Source organism: Carcharhinus amblyrhynchos, chromosome 4 (genome assembly GCF_965287045.1).
Source record: "Carcharhinus amblyrhynchos chromosome 4, sCarAmb.v2.hapA, whole genome shotgun sequence".
Taxonomy (NCBI): domain Eukaryota; kingdom Metazoa; phylum Chordata; class Chondrichthyes; order Carcharhiniformes; family Carcharhinidae; genus Carcharhinus; species Carcharhinus amblyrhynchos.
In genome coordinates this window covers 31,271,255-31,292,208 of record NC_137327.1, presented here as the reverse complement: position 1 = coordinate 31,292,208, position 20,954 = coordinate 31,271,255, and the positions used below count along the sequence as shown (strand labels likewise).

At 42.4% G+C, this 20,954-nt stretch overlaps 1 protein-coding gene across 4 annotated transcripts in view; it reads left to right on the top strand.

The window, feature by feature from the left end:
* LOC145341902 (nucleotide-binding oligomerization domain-containing protein 1-like) overlaps nt 1-20,954 on the top strand; it is a 53,615-nt gene that overhangs the window by 422 nt on the left and 32,239 nt on the right. For all 4 annotated transcript variants that reach the window (XR_013886463.1, XM_080186940.1, XM_080186942.1 and 1 more), the window contains exons 2-4: nt 6,902-7,240; nt 18,016-18,345; nt 20,726-20,830. Coding sequence is in view for 3 of the 4 variants with exons in the window: in XM_080186940.1 (XP_080043066.1) it covers nt 6,902-7,240; nt 18,016-18,345; nt 20,726-20,830 (774 nt within the window). In the remaining variant the exon portion in view is untranslated. The remainder of the gene's footprint in view (nt 1-6,901; nt 7,241-18,015; nt 18,346-20,725; nt 20,831-20,954) is intronic.

Sequence of the window (20,954 nt, the reverse complement as noted above, 5' to 3'; positions counted from 1 at the left end):
AATGATTGTGACTGCTTTGTACAATCTGTGTTGAAAACTAGAAGCAGGAGTAGTCTGTTCAGCCCTTCAAGCCTACACCATCATTCATTACGAACCTGGCTGATCATTATATTCTCTCCGCCCATCCCCCCGCCCCACCGCACTTGTTCCCTTTAGACCCAAGAGCTATATCTAATTTGTTCTTGAAATCACACATTTTGACCTCAACTACTTTCTATGGTAGTGAATTCGACACATCCAACACTCTCTGGATGAAGAAATTTCTCCTCATCTCAGTTCTAAAAGGTTTACCCCTTAGTCTCAAAAAAGTTCTGGACTTCCCCACCATCAAGAATATTCTTTCTGAATCTACTGTCTAACCCTGTTAGAATTTTATAACTTTCTGTGAGATTTTCCCTTCACTCTTGTAAAGTCCAATGAATTCGGCTTGGAGGGCCAAAGGGCCTGTTTCCTGTGCTGCAATTTTCCTTGTTCTTTGAATATAATCCTAAATGCATGCTGTAAACTTCTATGACTCTGACTTAGTCTTTCCTCATAGTTGACAGACTGCCATCCCAGGAATTAGTCTGGTAAACCTTCACTGAACTCCCTCTAGAGCAAAGACATCCTTCCTCAGATAAGGACATAAAACTGCACGCAATACTCCAGATGTGGCCTCACCAAGGCCTTGTACAATAGCAGTAAAACATCCCTATCCCTATACTCAAATCCCCTCTCAATGAAGGTCATCATACCATTTGTTCAAGGGGCAAAGTCCTCATGTCCTGGGGGTACCGTGGAACTGTCCATCGGTGGGAATGGGGAGGTCTCTCTGCCATTTTACGTTGGGATTTAGTCAAGGCTGGAAGGGGGGCAGTGATTGGGGTGGGATAGAGGGGGGGTGCTGGAGATTGGGGCATTCTGGCCAGTGGGGGAGGGGAGGTTTGGGTGTTAGCCCGGGAATGCTTGTAGGGGCATAATCAGGCTATGGTGGGAACTGTGAGGGAGCAGTGCGAGGATCCCAGGCAGGCCAGTAAACTGAAGGCTGACAGGTTGGGGCCACTGCGCATGCGCAGAGTTCCAGAACTGTCAGACTCTGGCATAAATAGGGCCTGCCCCCCCCCCAGCTTTTAATGATATTCATGATTGTGACCTTTGGATTGCACAAGCGCATGGGAGATTTGAGTCTAAACTCCTACTGAAAAAACAATCATGATTTTTCCCGCAAATTCAGCACTTAGACTTGTTTTGAGAGAATCCCTTCATATTGTTCAGCTGGTTTTATATTCCACCCTATGAACTTCTCTCCAGTTCCTTGCTTTTAGAATTTATCATTTGTATAGCCCACTGATTGCTGGTAAACAGTTTTTCTGAAATGCCAATTTGGACCTCAATTAAGAAAAGTAAGATGGGTTATGAGAGTAAACAAGCTCAGAATACAAAAACAGCAAAAGTTTCTACAAATATATAAAACAGAAAAGAGTGGCTAAAGTAATTACTGGTCCTTAGGGGAATGTAATAACGGGAAATGAGAAAATGGCTGAGGCATTCTACAGGCCTTTTGTGTTGGTCTTCACAGTGGAAGAACAAATAACATGCCAAACATTGATGACAGGAAGGTTATGGTAGGTGAGGACCTAGGAACTATCATTATCATGAAAGAGGTAGTGTTGGGCAAGCTAATGAGGCTAAAGGTGGACAAGTCTCCTGGCCCTGATGGAATGCATTCCAGGGGATTAAAGGAGATGGCGGAGGAAATAGCAAATGCACTAGTGGTAATTTACAAAAATTCACTGGACTCTGGGATGGTTCCTGCAAATTGAAAAACAGCAAATGCGATGCCATTGTTTAAAAAAGGAGGTAGACAAAAGATGGGTAACTATAGGTTGGTTAGCTTAACTTATGTAGTAAGGAAAATGCTTGAATCTGTCATCAAGGAAGAAATAGTGAGACATTTGGATATAAATTATTCTATTAGTAAGACGCAGAATGAGCTCATGAAGGGCAGGTCATGTTTGACTAATTTGGTGGAATTCTTTGAGAACATTACATGTGCAGTGGACAATGCGGAACCTGTGGATGTGATGTAACTGGATTTTCAGAAGACATTTGACAAGTTGCTGCACCAAAGACTGCTGCATAAGATAAAGGTGCATGGTGTTATGGGTAATGTATTAGCACGGATAGAGGATTGGTTAACTAACAGAAAGCAAAGAGTGGGGGTAAATGGATGTTTTTCTGATTGGCGATCAGTGACTAGTGGTGTGCTTCAGGGATCAGTGTTGGGACCACAATTTACAATTTACATAGATGATTTGGCGTTGGAGACCAGATATAGTCAAAATTGCAGATGACACTAAGATGAGTGGCAGAGCAAAGTGTGCAGAGGATGCTGACAGTTTGCAAAGGAATATAAATAGTCTAAGTGAGCAGGCGGGGATCTAGCAGATGGAGTACAATGTTGGTAAATGTGAGGTCAACCATTGTGGTCAGAATAACAATAAAGTGGACTCTTAAATAGTAAAAAACTGCAACATGCAGGTCTCAGCTGTGCAAAGGGACCTCGGTGTCCTTGTGCAAGAATCACAAGGAGTTGGTTTGTCGGTGCAGCAGATAATTAGGAAGGCAAATAGAATTTTGTCCTTCATTGCTAGAGGGATGGAGGTTAAAAACAGCAAGGTTATATTGCAGCTATATAAGGTGCTGGTGAGGCCATACCTGGAGTATTGTGTACAGTTTAATCTCCTTACTTGGGAAAGGATATACTGGCACTGGAGGGGGTACAGAGGAGATTCACTAGGTTGACTCTGTAGTTGATAGTGTTGGCCTATGAGGAGTGACTGAGTAGACTGGGGCTATATTCATTGGAGTTCAGAAGAATGAGGGGAGATTTTATAGAAACATATAAGATTATGAACGGGCAGGGAATTCCACACATTCACAACACTTTGTGTTAAGAAGCTCCTCTTCAACTCAGTCCTAAAATCTGGTCCCCCTTATTTTGAGGCCATGCCCCCTAGTTCCAGTTTCACCCACCAGTGGAAACAACTTCCCTTCTTCTACCTTATCTATTCTTCTGAATTCCGGTTCACTGCCCAGTGAAGCAGTTGAGGCTACCTCATTGAATGTTTTTAAGGCTGCGGTAGATAAATTTTTGAACAGTAGTGGAATTAAAGGTTATGGTGCGTGGGCGGGTAAGCGGAGCTGAGTCCAACGAAAGATCAGCCATGATCTTATTGGATGGGGGAGGGCATTGATGGCTTACTCCTACTCATAGTTCTTATGTTAATCTTGTTGGGTAGATCACATCTCATTATTCCTCTGGACACATGCTAATCTTGTTTCTTGTTTGATACTTTGTTTTCATTGTCAAGTTCAACTGTTAACCTCATTAACTTCCTACATTCTTAACACCTTCTCATCTATTTTTATGCCATTTGCAAACTTGGCAACAGTATATTCATTATAATGCCCCAGCACTAACCTTGAAGAAATCCACTCGTTACAGATTGTCCTCTGTAACTGAAAATACCCATCTTATCCCCAAACTTGCTCTCTTCTATCAGTTAGCCAATCCTCTATCCATGCTAATATTCTACCCCAAAACCAGGGGCTCTCATCTTATTAAATAGCCTTTTGTGCAAGACGTTTTCAAGCGCTTTTTGGAAATCCAATTATATATCATTACATCTATTGGTTACATGTACTCCATCTTATTTGCAAATTATCACCTCAAAGAATTCTAATAAATTTGTCAGGCATGGTTTCCTCTACATGAAGCCATGTTGATTCTGCTTGATTACATTATACATTTCTATATGCTCTGCTATTGTATCCTTTCTAATGAATTCTAATATTTTCTCAAAGACAGATGTCAAGCTAATTAGCCTATAAGAACACAAGAACATAAGAAATAGGAGCAGGAGTAGGCCAACTAGCCCCTCGAGCCTGCCCTGCCATTCAATAAGATCATGGCTGATCTGTCTTGGCTCAGTTCCACATTCCCACCCTCTCCCCATAACCCTTAATCCCCTCTCTTATCAAAAACCCATCAACCCGCGTCTTAAAAATATTTAGCGAGGTAGCCTCCACCACTTCAACGGGCAGAGAATTCCAGAGATTCACCACCCTCTGAGTGAAGAAGTCCCTCCTCAACTCCGTTCCAAACCGTCCCCCCTTTATCTTGAGGCTGTGCCCCCTAGTCCTACTATCCTTTCTGAGCGGGAAGAGTCTCTCCACCTCTATCCTATCCATCCCATTCATCATCTTATACGTCTCAATGAGATCTCCCCTCATTCTTCTAAACTCTAACGAGTACAAGCCTAATTTATTCAGCCTCTCCTCATAGCTCAACCCCCTCAACTCCGGCATCAGCCTAGTAAACCTCCTCTGCACTCCCTCCAAGGCCAAAATATCCTTGCGTAAGTACGGCGCCCAAAACTGCACAAAGTACTCCAGCTGCGGCCTCACCAATGCCCTATACAGCCGCAGCAAGACCTCCCTACTTTTATATTCAATCCCCCTCGCGATGAAGGCCAGCATCCCATTCGCCTTCCTGACCACCTGCTCATTCCCATTTTGAATAAGGCTGTCACATTGATAGTTTTTCAATCCTCTAGGATTTTTCCAGAATTTAAGAATTGTTGGAAGGTCACTTTCCACTTTCTCTGTAGCTACTTCCTTCAAAATTCTTGGATGCAACCATCAGGGCCAGAGGTCTCATCGGCCTTTTGCCTCTTTTCCAAGTATTTTTTCTCTGGTGACAGTAATTGCACTTATTTCCTCTCCTACCCTTTTACCCCTTGGTTATTTAAAATTTTTGGAATGCGATTAGAATCTTCGACCATGAACACTGAAGCAAAGTTTTTTTTTACTCCACTGCCATTTCCTGGCTCCCATTATTATTTCCCCAGTCTCATTTTGTAAGGAGCCTATGTTTACTTTGGCTTCTCTTTTTATATAGTGAAAGAAGCTCTTGCTGTCCATTTTTATATTACTTGCTAGTTCACTCTCATAGTTCACCTTACCCCTTATTATTATTTTTTCAGTCACCTTTTGTTGGTTTTTGAAACATTCCTAATCCTCTGCCTTACCACTAATCTTTGCCACATTATATGCTTTTCTATTTCAGTTTAATACTACCCTTAACTTTATGGGTTAACCACGGTTGACTTATCCCCTTCCTAGAAGTTGATTGAGATATATTTTTGTTGAGTCATGAACTATTTTCATAAACATCTGTCATTGCTGATTAACCATCCTTCCTGCTGAATTCCTTTCCCTATCCCAGCCATCTCTGCCCTTGTTGCTGTATAATTACTCTTATTTAAGTTTAGCAAGTTTCTCACTCTCAAACTGAATGCTACATTCTACTATGTGATGGTCACTGTTTCCTCAGGAATCTTTTACCCTGGAATTGTTTATTTTACCTGCTCATTACACATTGCCAGGTCTAAAATAGCCTGATCTCTGATTGGATCCACAATATATTATTCTAGGAAACTATCTCAAAAACATTCTATAAATTCTTCTTTATGGCTGCCTCTACCAATTTGATTTTCCCAATCTATATGAGGATTAAAGTCACTCATGATTAAAGTGCTCCATACCCTCATTATCTGCTGATTTATTCTCTGTCCTACAGTTTAGCCACTGTTAGGGGGCCTACAGACTACTCCCACTGATATCTTCTTCCCATTTGCTTTTTATTACCTCTACCCACATGGATTCTACATCTTCTGATTGAAGAGCATGTCTTCCTATCATACTTATTCCATCTCATACTGACAAAGCTACCCTACTACCCTTTCCGTCCTGCCTATCCTTACAAATAGTCACATACACCTAATTGTTTAGTTCCCAGTTTTCATCTCCTTGTAACCCCATCTCTATAGTGGCTATAAGATCATAGACATTCATCATAGAATCATTGAAACCCTACAGTACAGAAATAGGCCATTTGGCCCATTGAGTCTGCACCAACCACAATCCCACCCAGGCCCTACCCCCATATCCCTACATACTTACCTACTGACCTACGCATTTCAAGACACTAAGGGCAATTTTTTAGCATGGCCAATCAATCTAACCCACACATCTTTGGACTGTGTTTGCCATCAATTCATTTATTTTGTGCTGAATACTTTGTGTATTTAAGTTTAAAGCCATTCACTTTGCTTTGTTAACATTTTTTCCCTTTTTTATCCTATTTGCTGCTATATTTTTATGTTTGTACACTCTGTTCTTTCCTGTCATACTCTCGGTATCATTATCTGAACAGCTTCCTTGTAAAGTTGCCACATCCTTTTCCTTTATATGCCGAAATAGCACCCTCCCCTTATTTTGTTTAAAGCGCTCTCTACTTCTCTAGTTATGCAGTTTGCAAGAACACTGGCCTTTAGGTCCTGATATTCTGATCCCAGCCATCCTAGTCAATGGCTTTTTATCCCCGCAACCTGATCAGAAACCTCCTTTACCTTTCATAAACAAAGTTTTTTCCCCCTCCCCACCCAATCACAGACCTATTCCCCCTCACCCCACAGTCACCAACCTCCCCCATTCCAATCATGGTTATTCCTCCTGCTCCCCCATGTCTTTCCCTTCCCATCACACACACACATCTCTGGTTGCTGGCTGCAGGCTGGGAAACGAAAAGATAGACTTGTGCTTAAATTGCATTTACATGACCAATGGATATATTAAGATGCTTTCCAGCCAATGAAGTACTTTTTTAAAGAAAAGCCTCTACTGTTGTAATGAAGGAAATAGATATTTAAAAGTGGCTGAGTTGTGTCCCGCATGCCCCTGTTATATTATGCCTCTGTTTGCCATTTTTCTTTCCACAGAATTTTTGAGAAGAATGATTGTAATGAATTATTGATGAACCATGTTTTGAACTTTTGCTGTGTGTTTTTTACTGCAGCTTCCCTTGAGGTGATGGTCATCCCAGTTATCAGTGCCACAATCGGTGAAGATATCCTGTTGAGCTGCCTATTTACACGCACAGTTCAATTGAATTTGAGCTACATTGTGATTGAATGGAACCACAGAGTGGGCACTGATAACAAAGCAGTTTATTTGTTCGAGTTTGGAGAATATGAAAGCTATAGACCAGGGTCGAGTCTCTCCATAAATGAAATAAGCAAAGCAAATGCTTCTTTACTTCTAAAAAATGTTACAATTCAAGATGTTGGATCATACTCCTGCACAGTTTCAGTATTTTCTGATAAAGCAACAGGGACAGTTACTCTGGTAGTAACAGGTGCGTGAGGAATAATGCCTGAAGTGTGATCCTTTAGGAACTGTGCTTGGAGTTTTTGTTCACTGTATTCACAGGAGATGTTAATGTAAATTAAGAATTCCAGCTGACTTCCGGAAGTGTAAAAAAGTACTGATGAGAAAAGTGCAGAGATGCAAATACTCTCAATTGAACTCAGAGTTTACTGTGAAATGGCAAATCATTTGCCTTCACCTAAATGAACTAAAATGAAAGTGTCTAGAAATTTCTGAGAAAAAAGCACTTCCACAATCTGGTTAAGTTAAACTTTTATCTTAGTCGTGAAGATACATTTTTGCACATTGAAACATCACTGTGTGATATGAGAGGCATGTGACAAGGTGCCACATCAAAGGTTGCTACACGGAATACATGGTGTCAGGATTGTTGCGCCTGCCGCACAGTCTGTTTTAATCCTTATACGGTGGACAAATAACTGTGAGTAGACGTCTTGTTAGCACCACCAATATTTATTTAAGACACAGAATCAATACTCACCCACCCAACCAACAATGGGTTATCTTTACAAAAAAATACTAGACTTCAAGTCCAATACAAGACCTTGATTTAACTTTGCATGACTGGCAAATACCAAACAGGTACTGTCGTGGTTCCCCAAGACGACAACTTATTTAACCCGATTGAAACAGAGAGTCTGAGTTGTAATCTTCCAAGCAATAGACTTTATTTCCAGTACAAGAGAAATAAAGCCGGGAGGTCCGGAACACTCCACAGAGCCCTCGGCTTACAGTCTTTTTATGCACATTTCAGCTCCATATCTCAAGATTCTTATCTCGCTTTTACAATGCGACCTCGTTTAGCCACCATTGTTTCTGTACTGACCCCTTATTTACCTTGCTTGAGATTGGTCACCCATTGTTACGTCTCTTTTCCTCTCGAAACCATGGTAGTTACATCCTTTGCCCTTATCTTTACGACTCTGCTTGTACAACAATAGTGGTTTAGCTGACTTAGGCCGAATGTGAAGAAAAACATGCTCACTTTATTCTTTCTTGCTTGTTACGATCATATATTAAGCTGGACAGCTGTATAGTACCCATTGTCTCCCCAAGTGACTGCTGTTTGCATTTGCTAATAAGTAACTGCTATACTGCTTCTCGGGGTCTCCTGCTTTGATCACATTTGCTACACTTGATTATATTAGGTTACTTACTTATCAACTATACTTGATTACCCATCCCAATTCTACTTCAAGGAAGACACTCTAATACTATCCGTGATTCCATATTTCATACCCAGTTTAGGTACAATTGTTCAGTACAAATTCTCTAAGTACTAACATGCTTACATATTGAGTACAAATTTCCTTACAGTACTGGCCTTTATCTGTGCATTGGTCTTGGTCTCCTCTGCGTAATCTGATCATTGGGTCTGGTTTGGCACTCTGGCTCCGGTCTTCCTTTTTCGGGTGTGGTGGCTCTCCTCGTGCTGGTCGTCTTGATCACCCTGATCGATAAAGTCCAATCGGCTGCTGCCACACCAATTTCTGGGTGTGTCCCCAGTGGCCATGTCTGCAGGTGCTGGGGGCACATAGAGTTCACACCTCCCTCCCAAATAAGGGGTTACAGTGCCCTTATGTCTGGTAAGCAACTCAGTTTGAACAGAAAGTCTTTTTTATCCTGGAGATGACCCATATCCTGTGTATTCATTTGTCCGGGTTACAGTTTGTTTATCTCTGTCTTTTAGGCTACAACCTGTCATTTTAGTTCTTGCCCAATTGTCCCAGAGCGCTTTACAAATTGCCATTTTAGATGGCCCGTTTGGCCACAGGGCGAGCAGGGTCATTGAATGTTTTTTTTTAAGGCAGAGGGAGTCAAAGGATATAAGGGGTAAGTGGGAATGTGAAGTTCAGGTCACAATCAGATCAGCCATGATCTTATTGAATGACGGAGAAGGCCCGAGGGGTGGAATGGCCTACTCCAGCTTCTAATTCTTACGTTCATATGTGTAATCCAAAATAGACTAAAATTTAATAGATCTAATTACAATTTTTGATTGGAAAACTTCAGTTGCAGCTTTATGTCATGAAAAATAGGTGAAGCATTGTTCTTTGTGGGAGTTTGCTGTGTGAAAGTTGCTTCCTACATTGCAGCAGGAGCTACAGTTTTAAAAGAAATTAATTGGCTGTAAAATGCTTTGAGATGTCCAGTCGTCTTTAAAAACGCTAGATAAATGTAATTTCCATTTCTTTTTAAATCATTCAATCTTTTAAAGTGAACTGTATCTGCATTTCCCATGAGGTTTGTTAGTTTATATGGGAGTGACGTCAGAACATTGGGCGTAACCATGTTGTTGTGCCATTTGGAGGACGCTCTACACAGTGTTCTACCTGACCTGCAATTGGTGTCCCATTCACCTTCCTGGAATTTGGCCCTGAGATTTGCACAGTCACAAAGACTGCCTATTGCTACCTCCACCGTATTTCCCGATTTTGCCCCATCACAGCTCAATTTCTGCTTTAAAAAAAAGCTCATTCATGCCTTTGTTACTGCTGAACCTAACTATTCCAATGCTTTACTGGTTGGCCTTCCATATTATACCTTACATAAACCTATCTGCTGTCTATATATAAACTCAGCAAATCCAGTTAACCTATCACCCCTGTGCTTACTGACTTGTGTTGGTTCCAGTTAAAACAACATCTTGATTTTAAAATTTTTGTCCTTGTTTTCAAATCTCTCCATGGCCTCAACCCCTCCTATCTTTGTAACCTTCTCCTGCCCCACAGCCCTTTCAGATATCTGGACTCATGTAATTCTGTCTCTTAAGCAACCCTGATTTTAAATGCTCCGTCATTGATGGCCATGCCTTGAGTTGTCTCATGTTTAAGCTCCAGAATTCCCTCCCTACATCTCTCACTTCACCACCTCAATTTCCATCTTTAAAACATCTATACTTCTTAAAACCTAACTCTTTGATCAAATAGTTGTTATCTGACCAGATATGAACTTACATTGGTCTGGGTCAGTTTTAATATTTTGTGTTATAATGCTCCTGTGAAGTACTTTGGGACGTTAAAGGCACTAAATTGTTGGTCCTTATGACAATGAACCATGTTAGTATTCACCATAATTATTCATCTGAAGTCCATACATGCGCAATTAAATGCAGATATCCAGAAGTTGCTGTAAGCAATTCAATGCTTTCCCACAGGATATGCAGTACCCCCAGAATGCAGTAAAATGGAATTAATGAAAGCTTCCACTCTTAAATTAAGTTTTTTATTAGTGTTCCAAGTATGCTTACATTAACACTGCAATGAAGTTACTGTGAAAATCCCCTAGTGGCCACACTCCAGTGCCTGTTTGGGTACACTGAGGGAGAATTTAGCATGGCTAGTGCACCTAACTAGCACGTCTTTCGGACTGTGGGAGGACACCAGAACATCTGGAGGAAACCCACACAGACACAGAGAACGTGCAAACTCCACACAAGCAGTGATTGGAAATCAAACTCTGTCACCGGTGGTGTGAGGCAACTGTGCGAATCACTGTGCCACCATGCCACTATTGGTTTCACCGTAAAACCCTTTTTGAATGCGGTGTACTTGGATTTTTCAAGATACAAGGGTGGTTACAGGGGTTCAGGGGGTCCATCATTGCTGTTAAACTCCTTCGCTGGCCCTTAACCAGTAATTTTATATTTGGTCAAAGTCAGATTTCTCTAATATGAAATAAAATTCCACATATTTGCTTTCAAAATTAAGATTTGTTTATGATATTTCAGCTTCTGTGTTAAATGAATATCCCATTTATTTATCTCTCTACCTGTAAAAGGAAGTTAAAATTAGAAGTTGAAGGGATTCAACGGTTTTTGCTTTCTGATTTGCTGTCTATGAGAGTACTTCAGTGTGAATAGCTGCAAACCCTGGTTCATGGTATCGTTGCTGCTGGACATTTTGAGACCCCTTGACTTAGCGACAGCATCAGCCTGACTTTGAGAAAGGGGAAATGGATGCCACAGATATTGTTTAGCCTTTGTAGGCAGCTTTCTTTGAGATCTGAGGCGAACACCTCCTTAGCTGCTACCACAAAAGCATACCCACATCATGACCACAAAATGCAGCCAGCTTTGTTTGTTCTTTGAGCCAATTTAATTTCTGTCTGTGAATTAATCTGTACTAGGGATAGTTACAGATATAGATAGAACTGGAGGAATACTAGGAATAGTTATGGATATAGATAGAATTGTAGAAATACTAGGAATAGTTATGGTTACAGATAGAATAGTAGGAATACTAGGAATAGTTATGGATACAGATAGAATTGCTGGAATACTAGGAATAGTTATGGATATAGATAGAATTATGGGAATACTAGGAATAGTTATGGATATAGATAGAATTATGGGAATACTAGGAATAGTTATGGATATAGATAGAATTATAGGAATACTAGGAATAGTTATGGATATAGATAGAATTGTAGAAATACTAGGAATAGTTATGGTTATAGATAGTATAGTAGGAATACTAGGAATAGTTATGGATACAGATAGAATTGCTGGAATACTAGGAATAGTTATGGATGTAGATAGAACTGCAAGAGTTGTATATTTCAGACTCACAGAGTAGGTATTTTAATTGGCTATGTGACACTGTTACAGTGGTGCAGTATCCGTGGAAAATTACTTGCATCTTTTTGGAAGTGAAAACAAAACAAACAGCAACGTGAGCTGGGGTAATGTTGTTTATCCTCAGCAAAACATCTACTCCATCTGATAGTAAATTATAGACACTTTCATTTAACTGAGCAGTTGCAGTTTCATTCTGAGTGGACACGTCAACAGGTCAAAATATCCTCTTCCAACAGAAATTTAATAATTTATGAATTCCAAGACACTGTACTAAAGGGATTTAGTTAGAGGGGAATTAAATTCAATGGTTGAGGATTATACAACGTGGGAAAAGAGGGCGGGTGGAGGGGCATAGTCTAAAATTAGAGCCAGACCTTACAGAAGTGAAATAGGGAAGCATTCTTTATGCGCAGACTCCGCACAGACAGTGACCGAAGCCGGGAATTGAATCTGGGTCCCTGGCACTGTGAGGCGTCGATAGTAGTCATGATGTGGATATGCCGGCGTTGGACTGGGGTAAACACAGTAAAAAGTCTGACAACACCAGGTTTTAGTCCAACCGACTTATTTGATAGTAAACTCACTAGCTTTCGGATTAGCCCCTTCGTCAGGTGAATGGAGAGTTCTGGCCTCAGACAGAGCATATAAAGCACAGACAGTTTATAGATTACTGATTAGAATGCGAATCTTTACACCTAACCTGCTGTTCAAGTCCTAAAGTGGCTGACAATGTGTGTGGAAGGAGCACTGATCACAGGTTAAAGAGATGTGTATTATCTCCAGACAGTACAGTAAATGAGGTTTTGCAAACCCAGGCAAGTCACGGGGGTTACAGATAGTGCGACATGAACCCAAGATCCCTGTTGAGACCGTCCTCATGTGTGCGGAACTTGGCTATCAGTCTCTGCTCAGCGGCTCTGCGCTGTCGTGTGTCGTGAAGGCCGCCTTGGAAAATGCTTACCAGAAGGTCAGAGGCTGAATGCCCATGACCACTGAAGTGTTCGCCAACAGGAAGGGAAGAGTCTTGCCTGGTGATTGTCGAGTGATGTTCATTCATCCGTTGTCGTAGCGTCTGCACGCTCTCCCCAATGTACCATGCTTCGGGACATCCTTTCTTGCAACGTATCAGGTAGACAATGTTGGCCGAGTTGCAAGAGTACTTACCATGTACATGGTGGATGGTATTCTCACGTGTGATGATGGTATCCATGTCGATGATCCAGCATGTCTTGCAGAGGTTGCTGTGGCAAGGTTGTGTGGTATTGTGGTCACTGTTCTCCTGAAGACTGGGTAGTTTGCTGCGAACAATGGTCTGTTTGAGGTTGCGTGGTTGTCTGAAGGCAAGAAGTGGGGGTGTGGGGATGGCCCTGGCGAGATGTTCGTCTTCATCAATGATATGTTGAAGACTCCGGAGAAGATGTCGTAGCTTCTCCGCTCCGGGGAAGTACTGGACGACGAAGGGTACTCTGTCCACTGTGTCCCATGTTTGTCTTCAGAGGAGTTCGGTGCGGTTTTTCGTGTGGCGCATCGGAACTGTCGATCTATGAGTCGAGCACCATATCCTGTTCTTATGAGGGCATCTTTCAGCGTCTGGAGGTGTCTGTCACGATCCTCCTCATCTGAGCAAATCCTGTGTATACGGAGGGCTTGTCCATAGGGAATGGCTTCTTTAACATGTTTAGGGTGGAAGCTGGAGAAGTGGAGCATTGTGAGATTGTCTGTGGGCTTGCGGTACAGTGAGGTGCTGAGGTGACCGTCCTTAATGGAGATGCGGGTGTCCAAGAATGCAACTGATTCTGGGGAATAGTCCATGGTGAGTCTGATGGTGGGGTGGAATTTGTTGATATCATCATATAGTTGTTTCAGTGATTGTTCACCATGAGGCCAAAGGAAGAAAATGTCATTGATGTATCTAGTGTATAGCATCGGTTGAAGATTCTGTGCAGTGAAGAAGTCTTGTTCGAACCTGTGCATGAAGATGTTGGCATATTGAGGTGCAAATTTGGTCCCCATGGCTGTTCCGTGTGTCTGGATGAAAAACTGGTTGTTGAAGGTGAAGACATTGTGGTCCAGGATAAAGCGGATGAGTTGTAAAATTGCATCTGGAAACTGGCAGTTGTCAGCATTGAGTACTGAGGCAGTCGCAGCAATGCCATCATTGTGGGGGATGTTGGTGTACAGCGTCGAGACATCCATTGTGACGAGGAGTGTCCCTGGTTCAACTGCTCCATGTGTGCTGAGTTTCTGTAGGAAGTCCGTAGTGTCGCAACAAAAGCTGGGGGTTCTTTGTACAATGGGTTTCAGAATGCCCTCGACGTAGCCGGAGAGGTTCTCACACAGAGTCCCATTGCCCGATACGATGGGATGGCCAGGTGTGTTTGCCTTGTGTATCTTTGGGAGGCAGTAGAGATCTCCAATGCGGGGAGTACGTGGAATGAGAGCAGGGAGGGTGCTCTGAAGGTCCGGATCAAAGGTCTTGATCAGATTGTTGAGTTGACGAGTGTGTTCTTTGGTCGGATCTGAGGGTAACTGTCTGTAGTGTTCCTCATTGTTTAGTTGTCGGTACACTTCTTTACAGTAATCCGTTCTGTTCAGTATGATGATGGCCCCTCCTTTGTCTGCTGGTTTGATGACAATGTTGCGGTTTGTCTTGAGAGCGTGAATGGCGCTGCGTTGTGCTTGGGTGATGTTCGGGGCTGCCTTGTGAGTGCGGCTGATGAATCTGGTGTTAAAGCACCTCCTGATGGTTTGGGCATACAAATCCAGTCGAGGGCAGCGGCCTTCCGGAGGAGTCCAATTGGATTCCTTCCTCTTAGGTTGTTGCACTGCGGATCTCTCTGTCGGCTGTTCTGGTTCATCGGCTGTCTCATTGTGTTCGCTGTAGGCCTCTTGGGGTTGTGGAAAAACTGGCTGCGGGAGTTTTTCCACAAACCCCAAGAGGCCTACAGCGAACACAGTGAGACAGCCGACAGAGAGATCCGCAGTGCAACAACCTAAGAGGAAGGAATCCAATTGGACTCCTCCGGAAGGCCGCTGCCCTCGACTGGACTTGTATGCCCAAACCATCAGTAGGTGCGTTAACACCAGATTCATCAGCCGCACTCACAAGGCAGCCCCGAACATCACCCAAGCACAACGCAATGCCATTCACGCTCTCAAGACAAACTGCAACATTGTTATCAAACCAGCAAAGGAGGGGCCATCATCATACTGAACAGAACGGATTACTGTAAAGAAGTGTACCGACAACTAAACAATGAGGAACACTACAGACAGTTACCCACAGTTCCGACCAAAGAACACACTCGTCAACTCAACAATCTGATCAAGACCTTTGATCCGGACCTTCAGAGCACCCTCCGTGCTCTCATTCCACGTACTCCCCGCATTGGAGATCTCTAATGCCTCCCAAACATACACAAGGCAAACACACCTGGCCGTCCCATCGTATCGGGCAATGGGACTCTGTGTGAGAACCTCTCCGGCTACGTCAAGGGCATCCTGAAACCCATTGTACAAGGAACCCCCAGCTTTTGTCGCGACACTATGGACTTCCTACAGAAACTCAGCACACACGGAGCAGTTGAACCAGGGACACTCCTCGTCACAATGGATGTCTCGATGCTCTACACCAACATCCCCCACAATGATGGCATTGCTGCGACTGCCTCAGTACACAATGCTGACAACTGCCAGTTTCCAGATGCAATTTTACAACTCATCCGCTTTATCCTGGACCACAATGTCTTCACCTTCAACAACCAGTTTTTCATCCAGACACACGGAACAGCCATGGGGACCAAATTTGCACCTCAATATGCCAACATCTTCATGCACAGGTTCGAACAAGACTTTTTCACTGCACAGAATCTTCAACCGATGCTATACACTAGATACATCAATGACATTTTCTTCCTTTGGCCTCATGGTGAACAATCACTGAAACAACTATATGATATCATCAACAAATTCCACCCCACCATCAGACTCACCATGGACTCTTCCCCAGAATCAGTTGCATTCTTGGACACATGCATCTCCATCAAGGACGGTCACCTCAGCACCTCACTGTACCGCAAGCCCACAGACAATCTCACAACGCTACTCTTCTCCAGCTTCCACCCTAAACATGTTAAAGAAGCCATTCCCTATGGACAAGCCCTCCGTATATGCAGGATTTGCTCAGATGAGGAGGATCGTGACAGACACCTCCAGACGCTGAAAGATGCCCTCATAAGAACAGGATATGGCGCTCGACTCATAGATCGACAGTTCCGATGCGCCACAGCGAAAAACCGCACCGATCTCCTCAGAAGACAAACATGGGACACAGTGGACAGAGTACCCTTCGTCGTCCAGTACTTGCCCGGAGCGGAGAAGCTACGACATCTTCTCCGGAGTCTTCAACATATCATTGATGAAGACGAACATCTCGCCAGGGCCATCCCCACACCCCCACTTCTTGCCTTCAGACAACCACACAACCTTAAACAGACCATTGTTCGCAGCAAACTACCCAGCCTTCAGGAGAACAGTGACCTCAATACCACACAACCTTGCCACAGCAACCTCTGCAAGACATGCCGGATCATCGACATGGATACCATCATCACACGTGAGAATACCATCCACCAGGTACACGGTAAGTACTCTTGCAACTCGGCCAACATTGTCTACCTGATACATTGCAAGAAAGGATGTCCCGAAGCATGGTACGTTGGGGAGAGCGTGCAGACGCTACGACAACGGATGAATGAACATCGCTCGACAATCACCAGGCAAGACTGTTCCCTTCCTGTTGGCGAGCACTTCAGTGGTCACGGGCATTCAGCCTCTGACCTTCGGGCAAGCATTCTCCAAGGCGGCCTTCACGACACATGACAGCGCAGAGTTGCTGAGCAGAGACTGATAGCCAAGTTCCGCACACGTGAGGACGGTCTCAACAGGGATCTTGGGTTCATGTTGCACTATCTGTAACCCCTGTGACTTGCCTGGGTTTGCAAAACCTCACTTACTGTACTGTCTGGAGACAATACACATCTCTTTAACCTGTGATCAGTGCTCCTTCCACACACATTGTCAGCCACTTTAGGACTTGAACAGCAGGTTAGGTGTAAAGATTCGCATTCTAATCAGTAATCTGTAAACTGTCTGTGCTTTATATGCTTTGTCAGAGGCCAGAACTCTCCATTCACCTGACGAAGGGGCTAACCCGAAAGCTAGTGAGTTTACTATCAAATAAATCGGTTGGACTAGAACCTGGTGTTGTCAGACTTTTTACTGTGAGGCAGCAGTGCTAACCACTGTACTGAGGGAGAATTTAGCATGGGTGGCACAGTGGTACAGTGGTTAGCACTGCTGCCTCACAGCACCAGGGACGCTGGTTCATTTCTCTATCTCTTGGTTTAAACGTGGCTCAAAGGACAGCGAAAACCAAGTTGACCTCACATCAAGAGCAATTACGGGAAAACTTCAGCAAAATCAAGGTGGAATGTTTGATCTGCTTTCATTCCCGTCTGCGTGTAGTCTGCGCTTCCTCCCCGTGTCTGCATGGGTTTCCTCCAGGTGCTCTGGTTTCCTCCCACAATCCAAAACACGTGCTGATTAGGTGCATTGGCCTTGCTAAATTCTCCCTCAGTGTACCCGAGCAGGTGCTGGAGTGTGGCAACTAGGGAATTTTTGCAGAAACTCCATCGTAGTGTTAATGTAAGCCTGCTTGTGACACTAATAAATAAACAAAATAGGTTTGTTGAAGAAAGTAATTAATGCAAGATTAATTGTAAATTTAAACCTGAGATAGCCTAATTTTTATATTAAAAGAAAAATACCTTGGATGTTGGAATTCTGAAATACATAATGAAAATGCTGGATGTGGGGAGAGAAACAGAGTTAACATTTCGAGTCCATGTGACTTTGCCAACCTACTTCATTTATCCAGCATTTTTTTTATTATAACCTAATTTTTGTTGAGCAGAAGTATTAATGCATGTGGGGCTCAGGTGGGTCTTAGATCAACCATAAGCTCATTCAATGGCAAAACAAGCTTGGGGGTTAAATTGCCTGCACCCATTTCAATGCATGGCTAACATGACTATGTTGCATTTTTAAGGAGACATCTAATGAAAGGAACATAAAATTTATTTTTATTCCTTTTCTCTTGGTAGTACCTCCTACAGTTTCAGTGAACACCGTAAACATTGACATTGAACTTGGGGAAGATAAAGCAATCATTTGTGAGATGAAACATTTTTATCCAGAAGATCACTCTATCTCTTGGTTTAAACGTGGCTCAAAGGACAGCGAAAACCAAGTTGACCTCACATCAAGAGCGATTACGGGAAAACTTCAGGAAAATCAAGATGGAACGTTTGATCTGCTTTCATTCCTGATCGTCAAAGGCACCCAGGCAGATGATGGAGCTTCTTATGTCTGCAAAATTAGTCATGAAGCTTTAAAGACACCTTTACAAAAAGTTGTTAGTTTGACCATTAAGGGTGAGTAATAATAAAGGAGAATGGTATCTAGAAAATGGTGAGAAGTATTTCATTTTTCAATTCTAATGTTGTATGAATTACATTTTACTTTCATTTAGGAAACCTTGGCTTGAATTTATGTAACTGAGCCACACAAATGGATCATTACAGATTAAGGACATTATTTAGTTCCTACACATGTAGACATTAGGCCGGAATTTTACCATCCCGCCCACCATGGGAATTGGAGCGAGGGGGCAGACAATGGAAAGGTCCATTGACCTCGAGCAGGATTTTACGGTTTTGGGACAAGCAAGGCCTTAAAATCCCACCCCTATTCTTTACAATGAGCCTTGCCATATTTAAATTTTAGGCCTGGTTTTTCTTCATTGTTCAAATTGTTCTTTGCTCACCTGTTCTTTGAAATGTATTTGTGAATGTTTTTCACAGTTCACAGGAATAGAAATACTGATAAACTTTCATATGAATTTATTAGAAATGAAAAGACAACAAAGCAATTTCAATATTATATCTGAATGATGTGGAATTTCTAAATGGATTCTGTTGTACCCCATGTCAAAATTTGCAAGAGAACAATTATTTTACCATTAGGAACAAAAGTTCTTTTTCAATTAGCCTGAATGAGTACTCAATCAAATAATCTATTTTTTGATTGATCAGCTATCAGCAGACTCAAAAATTTGTGAATATGTCTGAGAATATCTGAGTGAAATGGCGCATAGAATTTCAATACAGAATTCACACACACACTCCCTTTTGGAGCGCAACTCACCCCCTAAGTCCAGAAAGCTTAGGTCAACAGAGCCAGGGTTTTGTTACTCCCCCCAAGTGCCTTGCAGTTAAAGCACACTCAATGGGCAGAATTTTACAACCTTGTTCGTCCTGAAACTGTAAAATCCAGCCCAAGGTCAACAGACTTTCCTATTATCTGCCTCTCGCCTGCTCCAATTTCCATAGCAGGCAAGGTGGCAAAATTCCAGCCATTGACTCCAGATAATTCTACAAACCAGTGGGAACGTTTCCAGCTTTCAGTGACAAGTCTACCCCAACTAGGATCAATTAGTGAGCCAGGCTAGATGAGGAGTCATTTCTCTCAGTGCTTGGAATCCATTTCACTCATTAGTTCTGAATTTCTACAATCACTTGTATCATCGTGGAACCAGCTTGACCCCAAAGTGATCTGATTACTTCCTCTGTCTCAAGGAGAGTGTTGTTATTTTGCCAATAAACAATTAACAAATACAGATTATGCCCAGTGCTTAGCAAGAGCAAGTGTTGCTCAAAATGGTGAAGTGAGGAATGGACATTAAAACATGCAAGTACATTGCCATTATATTCCTGTCCACAACATTGGCACGCATCATATGTCACACTATACATGATTATCATGTGTCATCTTGGGTACTGGGCCCCGGAAATATAGAGCATTGTCTTCATTTCAAGTCTTCCAGCATCAGCCATCGTAATTCTCAGTTTTCTCAGAAGCTATTAGACAGACTTCAGTCTCCAGCTTAGTGGAAGAACCTACTTAGAGTGGCTTGTGCCATTGCCACACATCTTGGTCTTCTAATTGTTCCAGGTCCCCATTGCTTTGTGTGTATTTGAGTGACTTTATCAAAGAATGTCAGCATTATAGTGACTTTTCTTCCATGGTTTTCAGTGATTAATGGGTGCATTTCTCTTTGGTGCCTCTTTGACCGTCACAGGGTTTGACCTTGGACCTTACACACAAACCATAGGAAGCCAATCTGTTGTATGCCTAGGTGTAAGCGTATAAATGTAAGGCTTTAAAAATGTTCCCAAAGCTGTTCTTTTATAATATATTGGAGAGCTACTTGTCAACATCTGACTTTTATTTTTATCACCATATCCCACTTTTAATATCTTGCCTGGATGCAAGATTCTTAAGGTAGAAAAGGGAAAAAGTACTGTGATCTAAATGAGGGCCTGGAGTGTCAGATGTAGCATATCCCGGGTGCAGAATGGGACTTGGTAGAATGCTGGATCAATAAATAATTATTTTCATCTTGACCTCACAATCTGAATTGTCATGCACACATTGAACTGTCACAAGTTTCACATTTCCATTCTAGTTGAAAGAATTCCATTTATGAAGTAGCGAAAGACAGGTTTGTTTTAAAATGTCAAAGATTATTCTTTAAGATGGAGACCACTTGATTTTCCAGCTAATGTGGTGGCTGTTTCACTTCATTGTGAATGAAGTAGGAGTTACTGCGTCATTTGTCATTGAAAGGTTCTTTCAGTTATTTGGGTGCGACGCTGCCCTGCAAGTAGATTTAAAACTTTTGTTTTCTGGAACAAGCACAGAGAAAGAGCAGTGAATAATCAATAACGCCTCTCTGGTTTTGCATTTGTATAGCATCCAGGACAAGATCAAGAACATTAATGACTTCTCTCCTAACTGCTATGATCACTGCAGCTGTTTGCTTTGGAACAATTATTTTGTACAGCAGTAAAAGAAAAGGTGAATAATCACTCTTTTGTCACTTGTTTTTGAAATGCTGGTAACTTTGGCAAGGCTTCATTTATGGCCCTGAAAAGACAGCAGTGGTCTTGTCCTTGAAGCACAGTATTTTATGTGGTTGTGA